We start from the raw sequence: 20,006 nt of genomic DNA on the forward strand, positions 1-20,006 counted from the left end.
CTTTGGAGCAGGAGCCTGGCTGTCCAGCTCCAAACTCCAACCTTCGCCACCACATCCAACACCAACGAAACTCTTCGATAAATACCTAGTTATAAATCTACTCCGTACACCGAAGTTTATTTCGAACAAATCCCGACCGAATCGCGAATCATCACGCTGTTATAGGGTTTGCAATACGAGCTGGTTCGCGCCAATCGGCACCGAACATCGCCATCAACAACAACAAGATGGCGGGCCTCTTCGGGACCCAGACCTCGACGGCCGCGTCGACGCTCGGCGACCTCAAGCAGGACGTCGAGCTCGGCAGCCCGCCCGAGGATAGCATTTCCGATCTTGCCTTCAACCCCAACCCGGCCGATCTCAAGGACTTCCTGGCGGTGTCTAGCTGGGACAAGAAGGTGCGCGTCTACGAGATCCTGAGCAACGGCCAGGGGCAGGGCAAGGCGCAGATGGAGCATGAGGGCCCTGTGTTTGCGGTCGACTTCTTCAAGGTGGGTTTGGATTCAACATGTGCGGAACAACGCGTTCTGGCGTGCGCAGAATCGCTGACCGAGCACCGAACAACAACAGGATGGCCAGAAGGTCATTTCGGCGGGCGCCGACAAGGTGGCCAAGGTGATGGACCTGGCGACGGGCCAGGTGGCGACGGTCGCGGCGCACGACCAACCGATCCGCTGCGTCAAGTACTTCGAGGCCAACGGCACGCCCATGGCCGTGACGGGGTCGTGGGACAAGACCATCAAGTACTGGGACTTCCGGAGCCAGACCCCGGCCGGCACCGTGCAGTGCCAGGAGCGCGTCTACACGATGGACGTTCGGGACAACCTGCTCGTCATCGGCACCGCGGACCGCTACATCAACGTCATCAACCTCAAGGAGCCGGCCAAGTTCTACAAGACCCTGCAGAGCCCGCTGAAGTGGCAGACGCGTGTGGTGAGCTGCTTCACCGACTCTCAGGGGTTTGCCATCGGGAGTATCGAGGGTCGGTGTGCCATCCAATACGTGGAGGACAAGGATTCAAGGTGAGCTCCAGCACATCCAACCTCTTCTTATCCCTACGCCACGTTGCTGACGTGACGTCCGTCCAGCCTGAACTTCTCCTTCAAGTGCCACCGCGACCAGCCCCAGGGCAACGTCACCAATGTCTACGCGGTCAACGACATCTCGTTCCACCCGGTCCACGGCACCTTCAGCACGGCCGGTAGCGACGGCACGTTCCACTTCTGGGACAAGGACGCCAAGCACCGCCTCAAGGGCTACCCGCAGGTCGGCGGCAGCATCACCTCGACCACCTTCAACAAGTCGGGTAACATCTTTGCCTACGCCATCAGCTACGACTGGTCCAAGGGGTACCAGGGTAACACCCCCAACTACCCGACCAAGGTGATGCTGCACCCGGTGCAGCCCGACGAGTGCAAGCCTCGTCCGAGTGTTAAGAAGAGGTAAGGTTTCGCTGGGGGGTTGGTTTTTAGGTTAGTAGTCGTCGGTGGTTTCAACGACGGACGGAGTTCAGTGGGAGATGAGCCAGGTGTGGGTGTCCCAGAACAAACAACAGGTACAACAACAACCAAAAACAAACAATTTGTAGAAAAGATGGTTGCTGCTGGTCATGGGAGATACCAAGGGAAGGGACAAAGTCGGCGATGGGTTCAGTTTTGGGGGTTGTCAAGATGGATGGCTGTGAGGCGGGACAACCCGCCCCAACGTCACCATGTCATCAGATACACACAGAGTTTGGTAGGAAGGATAGGGGACATCATCATCGTAATCTACACTGCTTTGGAAGAGCCTTGATCCAGAACAGTCAAACATCATCATCTCACTAGGTAGATAGATAGGCTCGACGGCGACCAGAGGAACTCCGATGGATCAGCAATCGAAGTAGCGGCGCTGGCGTTTTTTCTATTATTTTTTCAAGCAATTAAAACGATACGTAGCTAGAGAAAAACGGTCGCATCCCCCTTTTTGGTGTTGAAAGCAAAAATCCAAATCATGATGCGGTGACGCCGCCCGCGCTCGGATCAAGAACAACCACCACAGAGCAAGGATTTCGAATTTTTCCCGCCCATTGAGACCGAAAGAAAACTCATAACCTCATCATCAGCGAACGGACCGGAGCCGCAGCAACCCGAAAAAGGTCCCGGTAGCTCGTCTCAAGCCGTCGCAGGCCCGTTCTTCCTACTACTACTCCCAAACACATCGTCCACCATACCCTTCCACAAATCGCGAATCATGCCCTCGCCCATCTCGTAGCTTTCCTGCTTGGCCTCCTCCTCGCGGCCAATCAGGTGCGCAAACCCCAGCTCGACGCCGTCCACGCCCATCCCCTCGACTTCGGTCAGGGCCGCGGGCATGACGCGGTCCGGATCCGCCGCCACCACGACGATCTCGGGGCGGGGGAGGGGAGCATCGGCGACTTCGGGGGCGTGGAACCCGCCCGCCTGTGCGGAAGCGGAACCCGATTTCCGGTCGGGGAGGAGGGGCACGCGGATGTGCGCGTAGGGATCGTACATGCGGTTGGGGACGGTGCCGGCGTAGTCGAGCGGCTCGTAAGATTCCCAGGGCGCGGTGGTGGGGATGGAGTAGTCGTCTATCCTGGGGAGGACGGCGCGGTCGACGGTGGCGAAGGAGGGAGGGGTGGGGCGAGGAGCGGAGTGGTGGAAGGTTTGCATGAAGGGAAGGGGTTTTTGGCGAGGGCGTTGCGGCACCTGAGGACGGTGCGGGGAGGTGTTGGTGCTGGTGGAGTGGTGCCTCTGGGAGGGGGGTTAGTACTTATTGTTGGGAAGGGTAAGAGGGCTGGTGAGCAAGCAAGCATACCTCAGCCGGGACGTCGTCCGCGGAAAGGGACTGTTTCCTCGCGGCCGAGACCTTGCCGGCGTTGTTAAGTAGACGGCTCGGCCGGGCCGCAGGAGCAGAGGTGCTCAGGGAGCGGGTGAGTTTGGAGATGGGCGTCGTGAGTCGCGATGACATTGTGGTTTGGGATGTGTGATTGTTGAGAGTTTGATTTGTAAAGGGAGGATGATCTACAGCTTCAGCTGTGTATATGTCTGGTATATATGGAGGAAGACAATGGACGTTGGTATCAGCAAGTAGACGTGACACAGGACAACGACGACAGATCGACGTCAACTGGTCAAAGGCACTGACTCAATTGGGCTGATGGGTGGCGAAAGGACTACGTAGAATGGGAAGAGAGCTCGAGATTCGAGTCAACGAGAGGGAGAGGCGCCCGGTATAAGTGACCAAGGACCGGACCTCCTCCACCGGGGAATGGTTGGCGGTGCCGGGCCGCGTGTACATCCACTTACACTGTCTTCTTCCCAACCCATGCCGCTCCGTCACACTTACGATGCCACCCCCCCTCGGTGGACCGCCTAAATTGGGGTCAATGGGGTCTCGATTCCACGTCGCACAGCAAAGCTTGTGTGTGTGTGTGCGGTGCGGCAGTTCCTGATCCGCCGCTCCAGACTGTTGCGATGAGTCTGGCGTGAAGGCCCTCGGTACATCCCGGCCGTTCCATGCCTGGATGAGCTGATGGATGTGATCCATTGTCCGATGCCCGGCAGCTCTGTGCTACCCACACTGATTCTCGAGAAGAGGGGAAGCTCTCCTCCCTCGTGTTTTCTCTGCCTTGGCTTTGGCGTTCGTGTTGTTCCTTTCACCTTCTTTTCCCAACGGCCCGCCCGCCGGTTTCGCAGTGCTCCCTCACCCCTGGTCGGTTCCAATCTCGACAATCCCAACGGACCGGGTTGACACGTCGGGCCCTTGTCGGCTGCGCGCTGCTGGGCGCCGCTGACTGGCGGTGAATCCACTTTGTTGAGGGAGCTTGGGCCACCCCAGCCGTCCCCAAGCTCAAGAGCCGGGGCAGGAGCCAAGCGGTCAGTGGGCTTGACGGTGGCATTCCAGTCCGCATCGGGTTTAGCGCCAGAGCATCGAGATGTCAACAAACCTTGGCCCGCGGAACCCGAACCCTGACGAGCTGCCTCCCCCTTGATTTCGATCTTGGCACAAGTCACCTGATGGAGCTTGTTGGACTTCTTTCCCTGTTGTTCCTGAATTCCAGAACCTCGAATCCTTTGCTCAAACTTGTTTTTTTTCGCTTCGTGTTGGACTGGGGTGCTTACTGTGTCTTAGGTGTGCAACAAATGTCCAGGTTTGTCAGAACACAAAACTGGAGTCTTACGAGGGAAATTCGTTTTTCCCCTCTTCTCTTCTGATCCCAGTTTCAGTCCGTCGGAGAGTTTTCAGTGTACGTAATCCAAGCGCGGCAACCTCTGACGGGTCGTGCGTTTCTGGTTCGTCCATGGCTTCATGGACTCCACGCGACGATGACTCTTACACTAGAGTGCTGGAGTCCGTCAGCTGGTCTTCAAGTTTTTTTTCTCCCTTCTTCCCTCTCCAACCTAACTTCCGAGGCCCGCAACGTCCGTGGTGGCCCTGCCAAGAACCGCAGAGCCGCAAACTTCCTCGGGCCAAAACGGGCCCCTCCGGAGAGATGGGACACTGGAGACGTCGGGGAACGTGGGCACATGCTCGGAATCGCGGGGTAGAAATCTGGGGTTCCGTTGCAGCCGCGTTTTGAGGGCGCGAGTGGTCTGGGTTAGGTGGGGTAAGAAGTGGCGTCCACGATGATGATGATGATGAGCATGTGAAGGTCAACAACAAATTGAGAACTGTGGGTGTTGATGGACATGTGAAGTGATAAAGCCAAGTAAGACTTCAACTTTGGACAACGCAGGGAAGTATTGTAAGGGGTCGAGAAGACGAGCGTCAAGTTCTAGGAGAGACACCAACCAGCGAGAACCATAGCCCCTAACCCGGAATCAAAGGTCGATTTGAAGATCAGGACGTTCGGTCACCCGGTTGTGAGCCTTGCCGATAGGTTCTGAGCATATCTTGATCCAAGTTCCTAGTGCAAGGTTAACTGGGAATGCCCGTTAGAGACCTAGGTATCTGTTGTCTGTGCTTGTGTGCCAAACCCTCGACATGCCAGCACAGGCTGTATCTATGTAGGTACCAACAAGTTACTGTGATGAGACAAACTATTTCCATGCCACTCAAGCAGCCCATGATCGTTGCTTGCCCGTGCGTGTGAAGGTATGGCTTGCTCGTCTTTGGTGTTGGCGTCCCCAAGAGCCAAGGCAGCAGTCACGGCTTCAATCTCATTGAAATGGTGTCCAGGACACACTGAGGAGTATCTTTACATCCAACCTGAAACAGAGCATCAAACCAAACGTAGACATCAATATGCATAACAGTATACAAAATGAGTCACTCTGTATTTTTCAGTCTAAAGTTCGGGGTGCTTATTCCTCACTGAACGCCGTTTCTCTGAGTAACGGCCTTTTCCGGGATGGATTTGTTCACCCGGGACAACGAAGCCTTGACAAGCCACTCGCATCAAGTGTTCGACATGGGGACACAAGAATATAAGGTGGGCATATCTTACTCTTGAACCAAGACTCGGGCTCTAGCACCATAGACCAACGTATATCCGATGTGAGTTGAGTCGGTATTGTGAGAGACAATGTGGTTTTGTTGCCTTGAGCTATCCATATATACGCCGTCAGCAATCATTTACCTATGTATACTGTCCAAGCCCATCACTGCTGTTAAATCTCCATAGAGTAGCAGTCTAGGTCAACGGCCTATGCGGTCTTATGACAACGCCGTGCCCAAACCTGACAAGTCTCTCCTCTATCCACCGCGCAGGAGGAATTGAAAGAAGAAGCGAGGTCGAAGAAGAGAGTTGAGGCGCTTTCTGAAGTGGAATATCAGCCTGCGAAGCGGCCGAGGCTTGGATAGACGGGGTTGACAAGGATTCGCATATGAGACATGAGCCAATGAATATACTTGCTGTAGAATGGAATGCCGGGGAGCAAGAGTATACCCTAGCTGGAGAAGACCTTTTGGGCGATAGACGGAAGGACGGGCTAGATGAAGATGTTTCAGTGGCTTAGGGTGGGACACAGAACACCTCTTCACCTATGTACTTATAAATAGGGGTCTGGAACTAAGCACCTCGCACTTTTTGACAACAATGCCACACCTCCCAGAGGCGTGGCCACATCATATAAAGAAGTGGCAGCTGAGTAGTACGATAGACGCCAGAATTATGCGAACAACTGTTGATGTGCGGACGCGAACAAGACACCCGTCGCGGAAGCACCTGTTCCCTTTAGGTTCTGTCACTCATCTTGCTCGGCCTGTAATCTGTTGCTGGTTTCTTCAACTCTCAGACTCGACACCATCACATCATCCTCAGCGACTTCGAAATTCATCCTTCCAACCAGCATCTCGTCTCAAGTCGTTGTCGCTTCTTTTTGAGTTTCCATTTCCGAGATTTAACAACACAATGAACGAAGAAAAGCAAACCCCCGATGCATCGCCGAGCCATCGGGAGGTCGGTCCCGGCCCTCGACCCGACAGCCATCACTTCATCATCTCCAACGACGACGCATCGCCGCGAGGCTTTCATGACGCTCGGGTGATCGTCCGACAGATCGCTAGAGAGATGAAGAACGACGGGACTGCGAGATTGTTCGGGTTGGACTTGACAATGCGGTACGATGGAACTTATTCATCTACGCTTCACCATGCCCTGTTCCAGATTTCGACCCAGAATGAAAGAAGATAGAAGCTAACGGGTTTGCCATCTCAACAGGGATCCGAAGTTGGTCGGTTTGGACTTGACGATGCTGTACGATAGAGCTTATTCATCTACGCTTCATCATACCCTCTTCCGCATTTCGACCCAGAATAATAGGACGATAGAAGCTAACAGGCTTGCCAACCCAACAGGGATCCTCCGGAAATTAAGCTCCCTAAACTGATCCCGGTAGACCCTGCGGACCTTGATGATGCAGTACGGAGCAGCGACACCGATAGATTGTCTAAGTGAACCAAGAGTTTGACTGACATCAACAAAAATCAGTTGTCCAATTCCTCATTTCAGACCACCGACAAGATTGCCAGTCATGACGGCAAGCGTGATAGGAACCTCGCGTTTTCCATCCCCAAAATTCTTCTTACACCACCCTCCGAGGACGATGTTGGATGCGACAACTCTGCGCCAGAGCCAGACAAATCACTGTTGTATCCCCCACGTCGGAAGAGGGGGAAGAAGCGTCGATCAAGGATGCGGATTCCGAAGGTGCCGTTCCCTCAGGTGAACGGTCCAAGTGTTGAGGAGTTCTTGTTGATGAGAACTGCGGCACGGCAGAGAACGGATGTTCGGTCTTTTTTTGGTTGAGCGATGCGGGAGGGTAGGGGGCATGAGTAGAGCTTGTGGGGAGGAGACTGCACGGGTGAGGTGACCAAAGAAAGGACGAGACTCGGGAGACATAGATGATTCACATGGTTTTGGGCTGGCATCTAGAATACGGCTTTTCCTACACCAATTCTCGAGGGTCTGAAGTCAATGATTTCCCCCTCTTATATTGTTGTTCCAGGGAGCTGAAAATAACATGGATGTCAAGGGTGAGAAGAATAAAGGCAAAACGGATGGGAGGCCGACGCGTTCAGATCTTACTCTTCGCCTGATTCCGCCAGCTGAGGATAATATCGTATTCAGTCCCGATGGCGTCCCTTGGAAGGATGATTGCAAGGAATCCCCACTCTTATTGTTGTGCCTCAAGAGGCTGGTACTCAGCAGCACAATAACTTCGTCTCAATTCCAGCCCATTGTAATTCAGATGAATAAGTCTACCTGAAGCACCTTCGAGCAGGGCAGTAACTTACACAACCCATTTTTGGACATTAATAAATTTCAAGTGTCCTAACCAAAAATACGCCAATTTACGGAATTTCCCGCCGCATCCCATTTCCATAAGGTCGCTCTCTCCGCGACCAACTCTCCCGTCGTCGAAAACCTTCCCTCCCTCAACCCTTCAGCCGTTTTCGCAAAACACAGCAGACCAACGACTCCAACAACCATCAGGGCACCACCATGGCAGAAATTCTCGCCGTTTTTGATAACTTCAACAAGGCCATCTCGGCCTACAAGGCCCCCTTGCGGAAGGGGACCCTTACGATTCATACCATCAAATATTCAAGCAAGCAGTCCACTGTCGGATCTGATTTAGCTGCGACGCTCGACACCGCCAAGGGGAGCCGTGCAAGCGGCGGCGACTACGGCGAGGAACCCGACTCCAACACCATCGAGGACCCCCAAAGCTTTGAGGGGAACGAATCTGATGTGCCTCATGATGAATACACTTCAGCTCCGCCTGTCGAGCGCATCCCGAACCCCTCCTAGGACGAGACGGTCGGGGCCCGCGACAAGGATGAACACGCCAAAACGGACGGCAAGCAATCCAAGGACAAGGCAAATCACAGCGTCGACAAGCTGGCCAATTTTGTTGGACGTTCAAGTGGCAGTTGGGACGAGAACCCCAACAACCAGATGAATACGGGGCCGACGATGAGAATCCCCACGATCCGAATCATCCCGCCCGCAGATGACGACATCGGCTACAACAACGCCGTGCCAAAGCGGAATAAGTCATTGCTGTATCCGCCGCGACGGAGATTTGGAAGGAAGAGGAAGTCAAAGAAGGGGCTTGAGACGGAAGAGAGCCACGCGAAGCGACGGAGGAGCGAGTAGATCGCGATGCTCATCAGGGGTATTGGGGTACAATGCTTGAGAGGGTTGAGATATATTATTCACTTGGGTTGAGCAGTGAGAAAGGGCGAGGACTGAGAGGATGTCTGGGTAGAGGGAAGACGGAGACCTGCTGGGTGAGGGTTGGATGGAAGGAAGAGGCACATTGGACTTGGGCGGCTGGTTATAGGATAGCGAATTGTCTACTCTGGAATCTGGAATCATGCGGGTTCGTAGGTAATGAGAAGACTTCAATTGAGTTAAGTGGTAACCCGGAATACTTCATTTGAGCTTTTTGTACGTGAGTTTTGAGTGTTGGTGTTTGATGTTGAAGTTGGAACGGCCAGAGAGGCTGATGCCAAGATCGGGCCAAGAACCCCGGACCCACCTCAGCCGGAGCTCCACGCGGATCCCACCAACGGGGTTGCAGTGCCTGGGTTTGAGGAAGGCCCGCTCTTGCCGCAGCCCGGGCGAGGCTCTGCCGCAAGCCAAGTTTGGTCAAGCTGTCCTCAAGCCTGTGCAACGTCTATCTTGAACTCAAAATCCATGGCTTTGGATGCGGCGTCCTGGTGCTGCTGTTCATGCTGATGAGGCATGACGGTGCGTTTCACCTGTGATTTGACTTCGACACCGACAATTTTCCCCTCTTGCGCCTGCAGCGCGCACTTTTGCTTGAGAGCGATGCCATTGCGAACTTGAGTTTGGCTCCAATCCGTCAAAATCCATCGTCAATCTGCGACGCTCGCTCCAACCTCCATCTTGTCACTGAAACTACCACGCCACGCAGACGTCAACCTTAAATCGCCTCGAATACAAACGCAAACACCAAAGGACGAGTTTTCCCACCATCGATAGACCCCAGGACACAAAGAACAGGCTTCGAGCCGCAAACCAAGGGCAGCAGCCCACCCCGCCGCCAACATGAACGGCTTCAACGAGAAGCGGCCCCTCCTCGAGGAGGACGACCCGTTTGCGCCCAAGGGCAACATTGTCAGCGCCTTTGACGCATTCCGTGAGCGCCCACTCCCTTTTCTTCCCATCGCTTCCCGAGTCTTGCCCCGTCCAAGTCAACCTTGCTAACCAACCCCCCTCCAGCCAAATCCAAACCGCAATATGTCACCCACACAGCCTCAGGCGGCAAATGGACCGTCGCCATGATGCTCGTCTCCTTCATCCTCTTCTGCGCCGAGCTGTCCCGCTGGTGGCGCGGCGAGGAGGAGCACACCTTCGCCGTCGAAAAGGGCATCGGCCACGTCCTGCCCATCAACATCGACGTGGTCGTCAAGATGCGCTGCGAGGACCTGCACGTCAACGTCCAGGACGCCGCGGGCGACCGCATCCACGCCGCCGAGCGGCTCAAGCGCGACCCCACCCTCTGGGCGCACTGGGTCGACGGCAAGGGCGTGCACCGCCTGGGCCGCGACGCCCAGGGCCGCGTGATTACCGGGGAAGGGTACACTGGCGGTGCGGCGGTCGAGCACGACGAAGGTTTCGGAGAGGAGCACATCCACGATATCGTCGCGCTGGGTTTGCGCAAGGCAAAGTGGGGGAAGACGCCGCGGCTGTGGGGTGCGACGCCGGACAGCTGTCGCATCTACGGCACGCTCGAGCTGAATAAGGTGCAGGGCGACTTCCACTTCACGGCGCGCGGACACGGCTACATGGGCGGCGGGACGCATTTGGATCACAGCGGTATGTCAACCAACCCCCTCTTCTTTGTCAACAACATCCAAACTAATCAACCACCCAACAACAGCATTCAACTTCTCGCACATCATCTCCGAGCTCTCCTTCGGCCCCTTCCTCCCCTCCCTCGTCAACCCTCTCGACCGCACCGTCAACCTCGCCCCCGTTCACTTCTACCGCTTCCAATACTTCCTCTCGGTCGTCCCCACCATCTACAGCGTGGGCCGCCCCGAAGAGCGGGGTTCCTCCTCCATCTTCACCAACCAGTACGCCGTCACTGAACAGTCCCGCGAGGTAGCCGAGAACGTCGTCCCCGGGATATTCGTCAAGTACGACATCGAGCCCATCCTGCTCAACATTGTCGAGACGCGCGACAGCCTTTTCCTGTTTACCATCAAGGTGATTAATGTCATTAGCGGTGTTCTGGTCGCAGGACATTGGGGATACCGGTTGACGGATTGGGCCAAGGAGGTGCTGGGTCGGAAACGCCAGCAGAGTCAGGGCATGTTGGGGGTGAAGGGGCATGAGGATGAGTAGACGGCGGGGGGCTGAAAAATGTGTATGGAGTGCATAGGTATATATCCAGTATTTTTTGTTTACTACAAGACGGGTCTGGTCACGGTACGGTATTTGAGAATAGCCTCGTGTTTTGTTAGGGCGGCTGGGAGTTGGTCATGTGTTGCATAGTTTACACCCGGCGCAATACATCATGTGTGTTTTTGCAAATATCCTCCATAGTCCATTTTCCACCAACTCCAATCCATACCCATCCCTCTTCCACCAACCTTATCTGTGACATAACCCTATCATCAATATCGTTTTCCTTGCCCATGACACCCGTCCTCCATTCCCTCCTCCCGTATCATCAATACCGCTCCATCAACCACCTCCTCCTCTCCTCATGCCCCATCTCTCCCAGAAACTGCACCTCCATCTCCTTCACCGCCGCGTACCTCTCCACCAGCTCCGGGCCCATCAACTCCACCAACTCCTCATCCTTCTTCAACGCCTCCAGCGCGTCCGCCACGCTTCCCGGTAGCATCTGCGTCACGCCCAATTCCGCGCGATCATTCTCCGTCAACTTGGCCGGATCAATCTCGCAGTCGCCCCAGACGAGCGGCTCGCCGTCCGCGTACCCTTTGACGCCCGCAAACAGCACGGCCGCGATGGCCAGGTACGGGTTGGCCAGCCCGTCGAAGCAGCGCACCTCCCAATGCGAGCCCTCGATCTTGCGCAGCGCCGTCTCGCGGTTCTGCGTGCCCCACGCCACCCACCGGCCCCCGCTCCAGGTACCGTCCGAGCAGCGGTCGTAGCTGGCTGGCGAGGGTAAGGTGAAGGCGGCGACGGCGCGGAGGTGCTTGAGCACGCCGGCGTAGAAGGACGTGTGGGCTTCGGAGGGGGGGACTGCGGTTGTTTCGACGGCGGTTTCGACTGCGGTTTCGGGGATGGTTGTTGTTGTTGCCGCGTCTTTGGCGGCTGCGACTGCTGCTGCGACTGCGGCCGAGGCAGAGACTGAGCTCTTCCTCCTTGGGGCAGGGACTGGCCGGATGGGCGCGAGGGAGATGTGCATGTGCGAGGCTGTGCCGCAGGCGTTGGGGAAGGGTTTGGGATGGAGGCTGATCTTGAAGCCTGCGGCAGCGGCAAGGGCGGACATGATGTCGCGAGCGTGCAGGAGCGTGTCGGCGGCCTCGACGGGCGGGTAGGGCGGCAGGATGAGCTCAAACTGGCCCGTGGCGCTCTCGGCATGCAGCTGCTCGACGTAAATGCCCGTGTCTGCCAGGGCGGAGACCATATCGCGAAGGAGAGTCGCGACGCGCGGGTTCGAAAAGTACCGCGCGACGGACCAGGCGTGGCCATCGGTTGCGAGGGTCGAGTACTGGGAAGGAGAGACCATCTTGCTTCCCTCCGAGTTGCCGCCGAGCGGCGTGGCATCGCGCTCGAGAAGAAGGAACTCGATCTCGAAACCGACGAGGAACGAGAGGTTGTTTTGAGCGCCATATTCGACGGCACGATGGAGCACGGAGCGTGGACAGTAGGGGACCTGGGCTCCGGACTGCTCGCGGAACTCTCCCGCCATGCTGATGTGGCCATCAATGGGTCCTTTCTTGAGCGACGAAAAGTCGGGATGGAGACGGTATTCTCCCGTCGGGAACACGTTCGGCAACAGGCGATCGTTCTGAAGCAAGGCGAAGACGGCAGACGTAATGCCGATGTCAGGCGACAAACCATCGTTGACGAGCGACATGAGCTTGCGGAAAGGGATCATGCGCATGCGCTGCGTCGCGGTGAAATCGTTCCAGAAGATGCGCACAAAGTCGGGCGTGGGCTGGTCCCTGAGGAATGCCTGGAGCAGTTCGGCGTCGGTCTGGTAGGATCCTGCCGGAGGGCCCGGCTCATCTACCAGTTCCGTAAACTCGATATCCAGGTTGTACAGCTTTCTTGCGTTCTTGAACAAGATATCTCGGACGAGGTCGATGGCCGCCTGCCACCCGATGTGGCCCTTACGCACATAGTCGCAGAGCACCTGGCGGATGGTTAGCTCTGCTCACCACAAGCAGAGAAAACATGGCGGGTACCCTACCGTCTCAAACACCTCGCGCATCTGGATAATGGCAAGCAGATACGTCTCCGGGAACCAATGGCCGTCGGTACTCCACAGGATCTTGGTCCACGGGCACACCTCGAGGATCTCGCGCAGCATTCTCTCCTGGCCGTCCTGGCTCACAAAGGGGAAGACCTCGCCAATGTCGGCATAGACATTCTCGTACACGGACGCCAGGTAGCCCGTTTCGCGGGTGAACGGGTAGCCTGCATGGAGCAGCACGATGGGCACGGTGGGATACAGACGGATAAAGGGCTGGAGGTGGGAGGGCGACGACTTGGCCAGGACGAGGTCGTTGTCACCAAGTCCGGTGTGGAACTGCAGGGGTTTCTTGGGACGGCTGGGGCTATCGCGGATGAGGCGCGCGGTGCGGTGCACGATGAGGTCATTCAGGCTCTTGGTCTGCAGTCTGTTGAAGGTTTTGGGATTGGACGTTTCCACGAGGTCCCTGAAATCGGCACGCGCATGGGTCTCGCTGACCTCGCTGGGCCAGTCGGTGATGTCCAGACCGGTGCGGTAGCCAATGACGGACTTGAAGCCGGCGACGTCGGGGTCGTCGATGGCCTTGCGGATCTCGGCGTCGAACTCGCGGAGCCACTCGTCGAAAAAGGATTCGCCCTTGCGGGTGCTCTTGTTGGCGATGCGGCGGATCAGGTCGGCGGCAAGCTTCTCGATGCGCACGATGCGCTTGCACTTGGTGCGCGTGTAGTCGTCATGCCACGACAGGGGATTGGCGTCGTCCTCGCTGTCGAGGCCGTCGTCCAGCAGCAGGGTCTCGATGCCCGCCAAGCAGTCAGCGGTCCAGTCCTCGGGAGCCTCGAGGCGGCGTTCCTCGATGGCGGCGACGACGGCCTCCCACGAGTAGCCGCAGCCCAGGACGGAGGCGAGCTGGCGGACGGCGCGGAGATGGGACAGGGAGCTGGTGGCGGAATCGATGGCGTCTCCGGTGGCCTCGGTGGTGATGGCCAGGAGGGGCTTCTTGGCCACGGCGTCGGTCTTGAGCAGCGGATGGGCATGGTGGTCGATGATGGGAGTGGTTCGGATGGCGCGGGCGACGGCTTCGACCTGGGCCGGCGTGGCCGTAGCGCGCATGCCAACCCACGACGCCATGCTCGGTGCTGCACAAGGACGACGACTGCTGTGGTGTGTTGTTGTGTTGGGGATGAGTTGGAGTTGGAAGAGGTGAGGTTGTTGGAGCTCCTCGGAGTGAACGTGGGGCAAGAAGACGTCAGGCAACAAGAGCTACGGAGCTATCAATGAGGGGCAACCTTGTGTAAGGTAGTGAGTGCCGTGAGTGTCAAGTGTTGCCAAGCCGCAATGATGCGAGCGTCACCCGAGATCGAGTGCGCGCCTCGAAGTTTCCATTGCTTTCCCGATTGGTATCATGCCATGTCCATTTTGGTTGAAGCTCAATGTCTCAGACTCCCATCCCTAACGCCGTGATACTGTGGGATAGGAATCACTTCCCTACTTCCATTTCTACCGTGGGACCGTCGCCCAAATTGCCCGGGCCATTCCGTAATACGGACAACCTGGAACTTTGTGGTGGTATGGACAAGCTTGAGGTTTGGTATGATTATACTTACATAGGTACGTACATTTTTGGGTGTAGAAAGACGGGATTCACTCCAAGTGGGGTTCCACCTTCCCGCTTCACAGGGGCGGCAGTTGGGAGCACTGCGACCAACATCAACACACGGAATTGCGAGGAAAGAAGTGGACATCGTGTACTGACTTCAATTGGACTATCCTAAAGAGGGGAGAACTGGTCGAGTTCCATCTTATCTAGAGTCTAGGACGGGAAACTGAATTTTGAACCCCTGTCCAGACTCAGCAAAACTTCCGAGATAGCATTGAAAACACGGGACGACGGTTTTAGTGTATACAGCATCTACCCCAGCATAGCGCTTAGTTCTCTGCCCTTTTCAAGCACCGGGGTCAAGTCAATAAATGCGACTTTTATGGAAAAGCAACCATTGTTTTTGTCCTTGAGGAGATCAAGCTCCGTTGATCATAGAGAGAAGCGGGGCAGCCAGCTCACTTCAGTGACGTAACGCCCAGGGATGAAAGGGCTTGGCGCCGCTGGATGTTGCCAAGACCCGGCTCATGTTGGTTTCCGCGCGCCGCTCTTGCCCTTGCATGAGCCTGGACTTCCAACGGCTTCCAGGGGTCGACTGCCCTTGACGGCGTTTTCACATGGGATGGGACTACCTTATCCATCCAAAGAGCACAAGCCAGTTCGAGTCGTCACTTACATATACTACGCACCTATCTCATTCCCAAGTCATTCCCAATTCTATTTCCGGGTCTTGATCTAGAATTTATAAACATCGCACAATGTTTAAGTGCCGCCCTCCAAAACCGCCGGATCTGTTCGGTCAGCGCTAGTCATGCTTCATTCTCGTATCCCAAGACGGAACTCGACCGGGTCATGTTTCCGGATGCCACTATGCTGGCTATGCTGGCTCCATGTGGAGTTGATCTCACTGAGGCATCTGCGATGGACTTGTGGAGTTCCATTCATTCACTTCTTTCATTCCACGTCTCTCTCTTCAAGTGTCACCGGCGTTTAAGTTGCTGCCTGGGTTGGAAACTTCCCGACGGGAAGTTCCAGATTCGCAGGAACACACCCAATACTACCCAAGAGGTGGGGATCTTTGCGACCGGGCAATTTTAACGTCGGCCGTTCCCGTGCCATTCATACTTTACAGGGTCGAGCCAACTACCCGGTCATGCTGCTCAGCCACACTACACTTCCATAGCCTCTGACCTATATGGTCGAGTGAGGTCCGGTCATATCTCCGTTGTTGCCCACGCTTGCTAGGCCGTTCCAAGGCCGTCCTTCTTTGCTTTCCTCACTTTGCCTCACCTCAGTCGCTCGCTTTTCACTCGTAGGATTTGTCTCTCCCTTCAATGTACACCACAAGCTCCGTAGTAGCGGCGACCGCCCTCCTCGGGGCCGGCGCTGCGTATGCCGCCTACAGCATCGACACTGTCGGTACGTACACGTCCTGGTTCCTCCACCCTCTGAAATACTGTAAACATCTAACTCTTACCTCCCTCAGCCGACATCAAAAAGACCGCCGCCACCGTCGCCTGGGACCTGATGCAGTACTACCACGGCAACGAGACGGGCCAAACCCCCGGCATCCTCCCCGGGCCCCCTCCCGCGGGGGACTACTACTGGTGGGAGGCCGGCGCCATGTGGGGGACGCTGATCGACTACTGGAAGTACACAGGCGACGACTCGTACAACGCCGTCATCACCCAGGCCATGGTGCACCAGGCCGGCCCCAACCGCGACTACATGCCTCCCAACGTGACCCTCTCCCTGGGCAACGACGACCAAGGCTTCTGGGGCATGTCGGCCATGCTGGCCGCCGAGCTCCGCTTCCCTGACCCGCCGCCGGACCAGCCCCAGTGGCTGGCTTTGGCGCAGGCCGTGTTTAACACGCAGGCCAGCCCTGAGCGCCATGATGAGACGTGCAACGGCGGGTTGAGGTGGCAGATCCCGTGGTCGAATGCCGGTTATGACTACAAGAACAGTGAGTTGGTCTGTGTCGGAAACAGGACAGAGGCAGAGTTTGCTGACGGGGACCAGCCATCGCCAACGGCTGCTTCTTCAACCTCGGTGCCCGTCTGGCCCGCTATACCAGAAACAAGACGTATGCCGAGTGGGCCGAGAAGACGTGGGACTGGGTCGAGGGCGTCGGGTATATCACCAAGGACTACCAAGTGTATGACGGCGCCCATGTGGACTATAACTGCACCGACCTCAACCGGGCCCAGTTCTCCTACAACAACGCCATCTTCCTTCTCGGCGCGGCCTTCATGTACAACTATGTAAGCCCGTCCATTTCTCCAGCTTCTGCGCGCATTTACCTCCTCTGACTTGCTAACCTCCACTTCCTTCACCCAGACCGACGGCAGCCCCAAATGGCGCGACCGCGTCGACGGCCTCGTCGACGGCGCCATCCGCGACTTCTTCCCGGACGGCGTCGCCTTCGAGGTGCCCTGCGAGACCAACATGACGTGCACGACCGACATGCTCAGCTTCAAGGGGTACCTGCACCGCTGGCTGGCGGCAGCCACCACGGTGGCGCCCTTCATCGCGCCCAAGGTGCTGCCCGTGCTGCGCAGCTCGGCTGAGGCGGCCATCTCGACCTGCACGGGCGAGGCCGACGGCCGCACGTGCGGCTTCCAGTGGGCCAAGCGCCAGTACGACGGCAGCAAGGGCGCCGGGCAGCAGATGAACGTCCTGGGCGCCGTGTCGGCGCTGATGGTGGAGCATAACCCGGATTACGTGTTCGTGACGGCGGACTCGGGCGGCACGAGTAAAGGAGATCCGAACGCGGGGATGAACTCGAAGCAGTATAATCCTGGGGAGCTGCCGCCGGTGACGGCACGGGATCGGGCGGGCGCCGGGGTGGTGACGGCGGTTCTGGTGGTGTCGGTGGTGGGGACGTTTCTATGGATGAGCATGGGGAGGTGATAGACGGAGTTTGGTTGGGCCTTTATTTCGGTGTACTTGTATATATTTTTTTTTGGTTATGATGGGACGAAGAGGCTGGGTCTGGGAAGGGCGCATGTTCTGGCGTTGTTTAGGACACGGAGTTTGGAGGGTATGGTTGGATGAGATGTTTACCCACCTGTTCAACCTGTTCCAGAGGTGGTAGATAGAACCGCCAATCCAGTTCTACCTGCTGGCCTCTTGAGCAAGAGTCTCATGGCCAGATTGCCCGGAGGGCCTTGATGACTTTGCAGTCCGCCTTGTGCCCGTCATTCCACCCCTTGACTTGACACTCCTGTCCCAGCGTGAGCAAGCCATAATCATCACGACAAGCTGGCATGAGTGTAACCAGCAATCCAGAAAGAAACCCACCTTGGAACAATACTCAACCTCCCCACACCCGGTACACCTCTTCAACCCCTGCTCCTCCTCACGTCCGCAACTCTCACATCCCCTCTTCTTCCCCTCCCCATCTCTTTTCCTCAACCACTCCCCCACTTTCACCACCTTCTCCCTCCCCGCCGGAATCGCTTTTACTCTTCCCTCCTCCTCGCGCGAGACCACCACGTGACCCTGCTTCCCATCTTCGGGAGAGGCAGATGGCGGCAACCCCTTCTTGGCGCCCTCCAGAACCAGCGTCGAGCCTGGTTTCAGGCCCATGCCCTTGAGGTCGAGCGTTTCGGGTCCGGCGCCGGGGCGCGAGTCGAAGACCAGCGCGAAGCTGGCCGAGGTTGAATCGGTGAGGATGAGGGTTGGTTTGGTGAGGGTCATGTTTTGGGTGATTTGAGCGAGGAGGTAGTAGGGTTGGTTAAGGGGTTGTTCTTGGGCGCTGGAGGAAGCGAAGGGGAGGGCGGAGAAGGGAGGGAAGGTTTGCGGGGAGGTGAAGTCTGGGAGGGGCATTTTGGGTCAGGGTTGTTGCTTCCTAAGAAATGGGATGGGTTTGAGATATGAGAAGACTACTTTGGATGCGTAGCTATGTAAGGTAGGTTGTGTGAGTGAGGATAGGAGAGATGAGGAGATTCCAGAATGTGAAATTGTGGAGTTTGGCTTCGCTGTCTGAGTGGGAAGACTTGGGGACGCCCCGCTTGGCTTGGCAGTGCTTCACTAACACATGGGAAGATGAGAAAGCTTGTATCTAGAGACCTATTACTTAGTATTCAAGCAAATTGATTTCGACAAAATCTAGTCCTAGTTTAACTTGATGTTGAATGCCAAGTCAAATATGTTTCCTGGTATTTTCGTAGAGTCCTTGCACAACATGTGGCAAAGTCTCCGACACAACAGTCACCATGTCACCATGTATTCGTCTACCTATCAAGAAACCTGGACGACACTATTACTCCTCAGAAGACGGACTCGCCCACCCACCATCCTCAACGCTGTCAACAAAATCATGCACATCCTCCTCCCTAAGCAGCCGCAACACCTCATCGCCGTTCGTCAAGTCATTCTCAACCGCGCGACGGTCCGCCTCCTCAAGGGTCTGGACTATCCCTGCCTCAAGATGTCGCGCTGCAAGGCGTGCGCGGGCCGTAGAATGCGGACAGCGGACGAATATTGTGTGTGAGTACCGGGGGATGCAGCTCGACCAGGGCGGGATGGAGAGGAGGGAGTCTGCTTTTCTGTTAGGCATGGTTGAAGTTGAGGAGCCAGCGGATCATGATGAAGAGACTCACAAATCCCTTCCAACACAACAATCCGATGATGTCCCTCTATAGCAATATCATCCTCCTTCGGATCTTTGACGGCATGATCAAAAGACGGTGCCAGCACCCTTGGAAGCTGTCCCTCCGCCGGTTCAGCGAGCCGCTCAACCAACCGTGCGAACCCAGCTCCGTCGAAGGTCCATTCGGCTCCTCTCCGGGCATGAGCCAACGCTGGGTCTGGCATTTGGTCTAGCTGAGCCCGGGTAAGGTGGAAGCCGTCCATAGGGACGAAAATGGCTACTGGTTGTGAGGGGTTGGCTGCTGCATCTGGAAGGGATGCGGCATGCCGCGCGTTGAGGGCGGCTGTGAGGCGCTTGGAGAGGGTTGTTTTGCCTGTGATGGGTCAGAGAATAAGCAACATACGCAAGTAAACAGGGGGAGACATACCGGAGCCAGGTATGCCAGAAATGCCGATTACTTTGTGTATTGTCAACAAAGGAGCTCTCTAAACGTGGCTTACCAGGACATCATCCAGGGGACTGTTGACTTACAAAAGCGCCGATCTTGAGGGGCCGCCAGGAACTTGGCCCAGATTTTGTCAACCAGAAGGTTCAGGGTTTCGTCCATGAATTGAAGCTGATGTTGCCGGAGCACAAAGACTCAAGAAGTGGCTAACGGATTGTAGCGTATAAGTCAATACGTGAACCGGGTAAAGTGCCAAACCCGGAATCGGCCTGACTCCGAGCGGAACGGGAGATGGTGCTGTTCTTATTTCGAAATAACCTGAGGCTCGAACAAGGTTGGCTGAACAGCGTTTGCAGCCTCAAGAGCTGAAAGGGCTACCGGACCTATAAGATCCAGGGACGGTTTTGTTATCAAGTTGGGCAATCATTCCGAACTAGGCCGGAACGGAGCGGAGTCGGAGGGCGGAGGGAAAGTGGGGCCGGAGGGGTTGCGGAA

General features: G+C 56.4%; 8 protein-coding genes across 8 annotated transcripts; 4 read left to right on the forward strand and 4 right to left on the reverse strand.

Annotated features, from left to right (window-relative positions):
• Positions 1-227: 227 nt before the first annotated feature.
• On the forward strand, positions 228-1,446 carry VTJ04DRAFT_8168 (uncharacterized protein; the record flags this gene model as incomplete). Its single annotated transcript, XM_069366575.1, has 3 exons — positions 228-491; positions 571-1,022; positions 1,089-1,446. The coding sequence occupies 3 exons, from the start codon at positions 228-230 to the stop codon at positions 1,444-1,446; spliced, it is 1,074 nt and encodes a 357-aa protein (XP_069217496.1).
• A 707-nt stretch (positions 1,447-2,153) lies between these two features.
• VTJ04DRAFT_8169 (uncharacterized protein) lies at positions 2,154-2,970 on the reverse strand (the record flags this gene model as incomplete). Its single annotated transcript, XM_069366576.1, has 2 exons — positions 2,154-2,753; positions 2,818-2,970. 2 exons carry the CDS (start codon positions 2,968-2,970, stop codon positions 2,154-2,156), a joined length of 753 nt encoding a protein of 250 aa, XP_069217497.1.
• Positions 2,971-7,948: 4,978 nt separating this feature from the next.
• Positions 7,949-8,605, forward strand: VTJ04DRAFT_8170 (uncharacterized protein; the record flags this gene model as incomplete). Its single annotated transcript, XM_069366578.1, has 2 exons — positions 7,949-8,197; positions 8,258-8,605. The coding sequence occupies 2 exons, from the start codon at positions 7,949-7,951 to the stop codon at positions 8,603-8,605; spliced, it is 597 nt and encodes a 198-aa protein (XP_069217498.1).
• Positions 8,606-9,523: 918 nt separating this feature from the next.
• VTJ04DRAFT_8171 (uncharacterized protein) lies at positions 9,524-10,825 on the forward strand (the record flags this gene model as incomplete). The annotated part of the gene is made up of 3 exons (XM_069366579.1): positions 9,524-9,614; positions 9,698-10,294; positions 10,359-10,825. The coding sequence occupies 3 exons, from the start codon at positions 9,524-9,526 to the stop codon at positions 10,823-10,825; spliced, it is 1,155 nt and encodes a 384-aa protein (XP_069217499.1).
• A 328-nt stretch (positions 10,826-11,153) lies between these two features.
• VTJ04DRAFT_8172 (uncharacterized protein) lies at positions 11,154-14,000 on the reverse strand (the record flags this gene model as incomplete). The annotated part of the gene is made up of 2 exons (XM_069366580.1): positions 11,154-12,812; positions 12,870-14,000. 2 exons carry the CDS (start codon positions 13,998-14,000, stop codon positions 11,154-11,156), a joined length of 2,790 nt encoding a protein of 929 aa, XP_069217500.1.
• Positions 14,001-15,803: 1,803 nt separating this feature from the next.
• On the forward strand, positions 15,804-17,382 carry VTJ04DRAFT_8173 (uncharacterized protein; the record flags this gene model as incomplete). Its single annotated transcript, XM_069366581.1, has 4 exons — positions 15,804-15,888; positions 15,956-16,435; positions 16,492-16,733; positions 16,810-17,382. 4 exons carry the CDS (start codon positions 15,804-15,806, stop codon positions 17,380-17,382), a joined length of 1,380 nt encoding a protein of 459 aa, XP_069217501.1.
• A 232-nt stretch (positions 17,383-17,614) lies between these two features.
• VTJ04DRAFT_8174 (uncharacterized protein) lies at positions 17,615-18,300 on the reverse strand (the record flags this gene model as incomplete). Its single annotated transcript, XM_069366582.1, has 2 exons — positions 17,615-17,695; positions 17,773-18,300. The coding sequence occupies 2 exons, from the start codon at positions 18,298-18,300 to the stop codon at positions 17,615-17,617; spliced, it is 609 nt and encodes a 202-aa protein (XP_069217502.1).
• Positions 18,301-18,736: 436 nt separating this feature from the next.
• VTJ04DRAFT_8175 (uncharacterized protein) lies at positions 18,737-19,673 on the reverse strand (the record flags this gene model as incomplete). The annotated part of the gene is made up of 4 exons (XM_069366583.1): positions 18,737-19,014; positions 19,077-19,439; positions 19,494-19,523; positions 19,598-19,673. The coding sequence occupies 4 exons, from the start codon at positions 19,671-19,673 to the stop codon at positions 18,737-18,739; spliced, it is 747 nt and encodes a 248-aa protein (XP_069217503.1).
• Between the last annotated feature and the right edge of the window lie 333 nt (positions 19,674-20,006).

Source organism: Mycothermus thermophilus, assembly GCF_041956435.1.
Source record: "Mycothermus thermophilus strain CBS 625.91 unplaced genomic scaffold VTJ04scaffold_5, whole genome shotgun sequence".
In the NCBI taxonomy this organism is placed as follows: Eukaryota; Fungi; Ascomycota; class Sordariomycetes; order Sordariales; family Chaetomiaceae; genus Mycothermus; species Mycothermus thermophilus.